This window comes from Zingiber officinale, chromosome 1A (genome assembly GCF_018446385.1).
Source record: "Zingiber officinale cultivar Zhangliang chromosome 1A, Zo_v1.1, whole genome shotgun sequence".
Lineage (NCBI taxonomy): Eukaryota > Viridiplantae > Streptophyta > Magnoliopsida > Zingiberales > Zingiberaceae > Zingiber > Zingiber officinale.
Genome location: NC_055987.1, coordinates 130,965,894 through 130,972,859, shown reverse-complemented (window position 1 = coordinate 130,972,859; position 6,966 = coordinate 130,965,894). Strand labels below are relative to the sequence as shown.

At 43.0% G+C, this 6,966-nt stretch overlaps 1 protein-coding gene across 1 annotated transcript; it reads right to left on the bottom strand.

The window, feature by feature from the left end:
- Nucleotides 1–2,414: 2,414 nt before the first annotated feature.
- LOC122033483 (cryptochrome-1-like) lies at nucleotides 2,415–6,557 on the bottom strand. The gene is made up of 5 exons (XM_042592519.1): nucleotides 5,936–6,557; nucleotides 4,546–4,764; nucleotides 3,711–4,417; nucleotides 2,741–3,555; nucleotides 2,415–2,643 (listed from the first exon to the last, which is right to left on the bottom strand). The coding sequence occupies exons 1-5, from the start codon at nucleotides 6,270–6,272 to the stop codon at nucleotides 2,607–2,609; spliced, it is 2,115 nt and encodes a 704-aa protein (XP_042448453.1). The 5' UTR covers nucleotides 6,273–6,557; the 3' UTR covers nucleotides 2,415–2,606.
- Between the last annotated feature and the right edge of the window lie 409 nt (nucleotides 6,558–6,966).

Below are 6,966 nucleotides of genomic sequence, written 5' to 3'. Positions count from 1 at the left end.
GCAGTCAACCCGCCAAACCGACCAACCTGCTTATACCGACCCGAATTGAACCGAAAAAAATCCACCGGATATAGGGTCGGATGTAGGGTCCTGATATTACATTATTCGATCTAGTAGGGCTGGATAGTTTTTTATCATAATAACCGAACCAACCCGATTCGCGATCACCCCTACTTGTAGCAACTACTGTCGATAAGTTGCTACACGTTGTAGTAGTTACTGCCGATAAGCTGCTACACGTTGTAGCAACTACTGGTGATTAACTGCTACACCATATAATGAATAATGTCTATTATCATTTTAAAATATTTTATTTTTTTGTTGTTTTATATTTATATTTTATATTTCATTGGATATAGGGTCGAATATCCAAATAACTGACAACCCGTCGGATATCAGATACATAATAACCACCGGATATAGGACCGGATGTATGTCCTGATATTGTATTATCTGATCTAGTAGGGCAGGATAGTTTTTTATCGCAATAACCGAACCAACCCAATCCGCGATCACCCCTAAATAACCGCTCAGATCTAGGGGATTTGGTTTTCTATTTTACTTTACAATTAGACCTCCTGCATCTTGCGATATATATCAAGGCATCCTTAAAAGACGAGTGCCCCTATGGGACTAGTATCTCACCTACATATCAATCTACCACTACAAAATACAGTCGATCGGCTGAAAGACCAGCCAAACTTCCTTAACTCATGCTATCTCAAATGCATGTATTTCAGTATGTGGTTGATCGATCATCGAATCGACCGGAGCTAAGGGACTTACCTTCATATTCCTTCACTATAAGAAAGACCAGTGCGATACAACATGTGGTCATCCGACTTATGGACTAGACGATCCTATTATATTGGGAACTCTACTCATTCACTACTCTATCAATACATACTCAGTTGGCTAAGCGTTCGACCAAGATATACCCAGGAGACAACAGTATCAGAGAATCGTAGCAACCATTTGTCAGAGAATATTCTCCCATGTAATATGAATATCCATTAGAACATTCTTCGAAGGTGATTATACCTCTTCTATTGGCCGACAGTATATTCCTTGAATCGTCTCATTAATAGCGTCTGATCCTGTCCGAAAACTGCGAAGATGGCTAATTGGGGATGTGGCTGTTGCGTTGACTGGATGTAAACCTCGCTCCACTCTACAACACAAGAAACATCAGTATTGAGCCAGGAAAGGGGTTCCCAGTGTTGGCCCTTTGATGCTCAAGTCAGTCACCAAAAAGAGAGAAGAAAACGGAGCAACATTAAGTGCATGTGTGAATAGGTAATAATGCGTACCTTCATCGGTATATGGACCTCCCTTTATATAGCGGACCAATGGGTGATGTGCATACTCCTCGAGACATGGGCGTGTTCTCCAATATGTTCTATCAAAAACCTGTCAGAAAAGCACCTCTAACACCATACCTTAACACGACATGCATATCCTTGACAAGACAATAGAAGCTTCAATCGTACGATCTGCCTGTTGACCATACCTTGTGTCAGTGACACAATCTCGCAGAAGGATATTAAGAGATACATCAATGATCCCTCTGCTCGGCCGAGTGGGATAGCTGCTCGGCTGGGAACTCCTCCGCTCGGTTGGACTTGGCTACTCTTCCCTGCGGTGACTCGACTTAGTATCTTATTTCCGCCCGATCGGACTAACGCTCTGGTCATCCCAACGTTCCTCTACTCTGTGATGAGTGCATGATGATCTTGGCTATATGGGCATTTTGTTTGGACCAACCCTTTGTCGTTCGGGCGGTTCATGCCCGACGGCCACTGCAGGAGAGCTCCGCTCGAGCCCCTTTGGTGAGCCCGTTGGTTCTCTGGCGTTGACCTCCTTGACTTTGACCTCCACGTTGGCTGCTATCTTCGTCCTTTGACCCACACTTGGTGGCCCCCCTTATCATCACATCAGCGTCAGTTACAAAAAGGGTGCACACGGGTAACGGAGGATTCCTTGAACGATGGTTATTTGCCTCCCAAGCTATACATATTCCTTTACCTGGCAGCTTCTGACACTTGACATTCTTTACTACCTCATGATTACAGAGGTTATGAGAGATAATATATAAATGAAGGTCATTTTTGTTAGCAAGGTACGCTTTTAGCACATATTTCACTACACGTGAACTCTCGTTGTTCAACTACTATTGCTCTTCCTGCTTAGACACTATACTGACTTGAGCGTCGAACGACCTTCGCAAAGGACTCCTTCACTGGTTTTTAGCATTAACATTTGTCTGCTCGTTTGAGTGTGTTTAGAGAGCTTTTTTCATTCCAGCGGGAAGGATATCCTGACCAATTTAAAGTCTTTGCGTAGTCAACATTCAAGCCACCTACTCAATGTATCATCTCCAACTTTAACACAGGATCAGACATGCTTTTATAGAATTAGAAGAAAAAGAAAATCCATATTTGTCGAAAACTACAACCATAATAATCCTCCTGAACAATAACTATACAATTTTAAGCTACACAAGATTACTAGAAGTAGATACTCCACACAAATAATTTTACACTCATAAACAAGGATGATGCTCGTTTGAAGATACAACTTTCCGTAGTAGTTTGTGACTCAGTGCTCTAGCCGATCGCGTTATCCATCTCCCAACTCCTTGTCCTGCCATACGAAGTCGTAAAAGCTAAGTACATTCTGAGAAACAAGACATGCTTTCAATTATAACTTGAGATTGAAATGAGTTTTGAAGAGTACGCACGTTGTCTGCGGAAGTTGCCCCCAGTTCATCCGTCGACGAGAATGCAGATGCCTGTCCAAGTAGCCACTGTTGGTGATTCCTGCGTCGTCGTTAACAAAAAGCCCTGAACAGCTCGAAGTCGGAGGTGGAGACCAAACAGGGACGACGCCGCTTTCCCTCAAACTCCCGGATGACTGCCCTGCGGAATGTTCAGCATGATCAAGCCGAACTGGACTCAACTGTTGAGTTACATTTGCTCCTCTGAATGCGACTGCATCTGCATCTGCATCTGCATCTGCTGTGTGCCTTGCAGCTTGACCAGTAGCTTCTCTATGAGATTGCAACTCATAGTCTGTTGGCGATGGCACTTCGGCTCTGCTGTCGGAAGCGCGTACTGAAGCAACAGAAGCTTCTTCCTCCTCGACTCGAACTAGAGAAGAGGTCAAGCTAGGCACCATCTGATCCTGATGCCTCCTGACCGAAATGTTGTTCGTCAATTGTTCGTGTTCGACTTCCATATCCGCTTCGAGAGAACGATCGATCTGAGGCAGTTCCGACGAGTCCCCAAGGCCTTCCTCAGTGCCATTCTCGAGCGCAGCTCTTGATGCGGCTTCTAGTTGCCACATCTCGGCGACGGCGTCTTGCAGTCTGGCTTTGGCTGCATCCATTTCGACAATGGGGAGAGGGTAGTTGGACCCAAGTTCCACTCCTGCAGCTTGGAGAACTGGTTCGGGAGCATCCCAGGGATGGTGTATCCACTGTGTTGGTAGCCTGGCGAGCTCGGGAAGCCAGCGCCTTACGTATTCTCCATTCGGATCGCATCTGTAGCCTTCTAACTGTCAAACAAGCAGTGAGCTAGTCATTTACAAAGAACCTTACCTTACCTGAGGGTTATTGATTAATTGGTCGTTGGTGTAAGATATCGTCGTCGTCGTCGTCGTCGTCGTCGTATAGCATCATGACTGCATGCACAAAGAATTTAGCTAATTACCTGAGGATTATCGATTCTGTCCAACTCGCGACCATCAGGAAGAGTCCCGGAGATGTACTGCCAACCCAGAGCATCGCTTTCGAGATCAGCATCTAAGAGGGTGTCCCAAAAGTACTTCATGCCCCATCTCCAAGGGAGCTGCAAGACCTTCACGAAGAAGCTCGCTACCACCACACGAATCCTATCGTGTAACCAGCCAGTGGCCCATAGCTCCCTCATTCCGGCGTCTACGAGAGGATAACCAGTCCTGCCTTGCCTCCACGCTTTGAAGTAACCTTCGTCGATCACCCATGGAAAGAATCTGAGGTGCGCCAAAAGAGGCCTCTCGTGGCTGTAGGGATGGTTGAAGCACAAGTATCGAGAGTACTCACGGAGACCCAGAGACTTGAGGAACAAATCACAGCTCTCTTCGCCTGATTTGTTCCCTTCGTTGGCCCATACGAGTTGCTTCATTCGAACAAGCTGAAAAACTTTGCGGACGCTCAGTTCTCCAAAATGCAAATGAGGCGAAAGCAATGAAGTAGAGGCACTATCTGCTTTCCTTCTGTTTGCAGAGTATTCGATCAAAGGTCCATTGACGAAGGCAGTCAAAGACTTATCGGCATTACGCCACCCTGGCGACCAGGCTCGAGCAAGGAGAGCGTTGCTACCCTTCTCAGACTCATCCTCGAAGATCAGGATGTCGGAAGGGCATCTTGATGTATCTCCTAATAAATGCAATATGGAAAGAAATAATTATTCAACTTCATCATTTCTAAGGGTGGTTAAACAACAACACCAAGGCCTGAGCCATACTATCGGATGGGAACTAACAAGAATAATGACGATAAATCACCTGGTATGATTCTTTTGGGGGGCAACAAAGGTGTAGCTGGATCATAATGCATGCTAAGGCATCTGTTCCAGAAAGGCACAAAAGTGGTGAATGGCTGACCATTTTCATCATTGACTTCCCATGGTTCATATAGCAAATCGGCATTGAAGGAATGAACTGTTACGCCTTGAGAAGTCAGAAGTTCTTTCATCTGATGGTCCCTAACAAGCGAGAGTGGATCTGCAAGAAGAAATGAAAAAGAAAAATCCATATAGTTGAAGCGTATATATATAAGGTGCAGGCACAAAAGTATACATCTACTTACAGTTACATTTGCACCAATATTTTTACATAAAAAATCGATATGATGAATAATATAGTGTTTGAAGGATTATGTAGCAGAAAAACCAGGATGTACAACAAGCTGAACATACTTCAAATGATTCAACCTCATATTTGGCTATAACGCAGTCAAAACCTCGAAGTCATACACAAAGTTTTAATTTCAGTGTTTGACTTGTAAAATCTGAAAATTTAAATCATATTTATGATGAACTGAACACATTTGGTTATGCATTAAGCAGAGATTAATATAAACTTAAAAGAGGATAGACATCAAGTTCAGAACTATGACTAGCAAAACAGAAACAAATAATACTAAGGCCCCCTTCATTTGTTCAGATAAAACAGTGGCTCGAACTAATACTATTGCACTCATCTAAGTCTATAGGCCCTCTTCATTAGTTGTCAGCGCAAGAGTGCACTTTCCTCATGGATCAAAACAAAACAAATACATTTGAGTTAGTTCTTCTCTTGAAAAACTGGATACATTTATTCATGCATTCAGCTAAAAGTAATGAATGAAACAGAATAAATGGTATCATGTTCAAGTGGGAAGCAAATTATACATTGCAAGATAAGAAAGCTATAGCATACCGACTACGCAATTAACTAGAGGCAATAAATCAAACAAAAAGATTCCTCATCTCCAATTTAACATCTGTTTTGAGTTAGAGTTATCTTCCAGTCCACCATATAGCAACACATCCTTCAATCTCCAAACATAAGTGAAAAGGCACAAGTTACAAACCCAAAACAAGTTTAATAAGTAAGAAAAAAATTGTATGAGGCAATATGTAAAACACATTGATTCCTCAGCTCCAACTATTATTTACTTTAAGTGAGAGTTATCTTTCACCCTCTAGAAATCACATACTCAAATCTCCAAACATACATGAAAAGGAACAAATTACCAACCCAAAGTAGTTAAAATAAGCATCCACTGATTAACGAAGAACACAAGGATCAACCAGAAGATTAGAAGTAAAAAAATGGGGACTGAGAAAGAATGGGAGAAAAAGAAGAAGATTACAGAGAGTAAGGTGCATGAGCAAGGAATTGGGGGAATTACCATAGAGATGGTTGAAGAAGAGATTGGAAGCAGCAGTGGACTGGACGACCTCAAGGAGGGTGGAGGCAGTGTCCAGAGACCTCTTGGTGAGGAGGGAAGTGCCCAGCCGCCTGAGGGAGGAGTCGAGGTGGTGGAGGGACTGGCTGAGCCACCACCTGGAGACTCTCCCGGGGTAGAAAGGCCCCTCCTCCTCCGGCGCCCAGATGTAGACAGCCACCACAGCCCCTGCCCTCACCCCTGCCGCCAACGCTGGGTTGTCCTCCACCCTCAAATCTCGCCTGAACCATACAATACTAATACTTTGGTTGCTGCTACAGCTGCCGCCACTGTCATGCATCCTGCTCAGCACAAAAAAAGTTCCTTTTTTCCCTTGTTTATTTCCTTACTTGAAGCAGATAAATCACAGAAACATCCTCAAAACTCTCCCTTTTCCATAGTTGTTGCTTCTTTCGTGTTGCTAATTAAAGGAGGAGACATGGATTAACATCTGAAAGCACGAAAATCCGGGGAGGAGGTGGAGAGAAAGCTGTAGCAGCCGAGCGGCAGGTGGATTGGAGGAGCAGTAGATTTGGTTGCTTTTTGATCTATTATTCTCCTCATTTTCTGGTGGGGAACGGACGATGGATGAATGGTATCGGATTTTTTATGCCTTTTCATTTTCTCTCTCTTTTTTTTTAATATATATATATTTATATACCCACACGCACATAAAAACTATTTTTTGAGTTTAAAATCCTATAGCAATTATGCCAAAGACAAGCATGGTTAGTATTTATTGCATGGGTCTTTTGCTTTTTGATATAAATGAAGGGTGATAGAATTCAAATCAATGGATCTTAAATTTAAGAGACACTGGTTTATTAATTCAACTTATCTAAGGAACACAATCGAAAGATCTGTATTGAGTGATTTTACACGAAAAATATTATCTTGGATTAGATGAAATCATGTCAATTGGATTTATATTTGAAACCAAATACTATTCGACTTGATTGGATTACACGAATATGCCAATGTTGAAAATGAAGAAG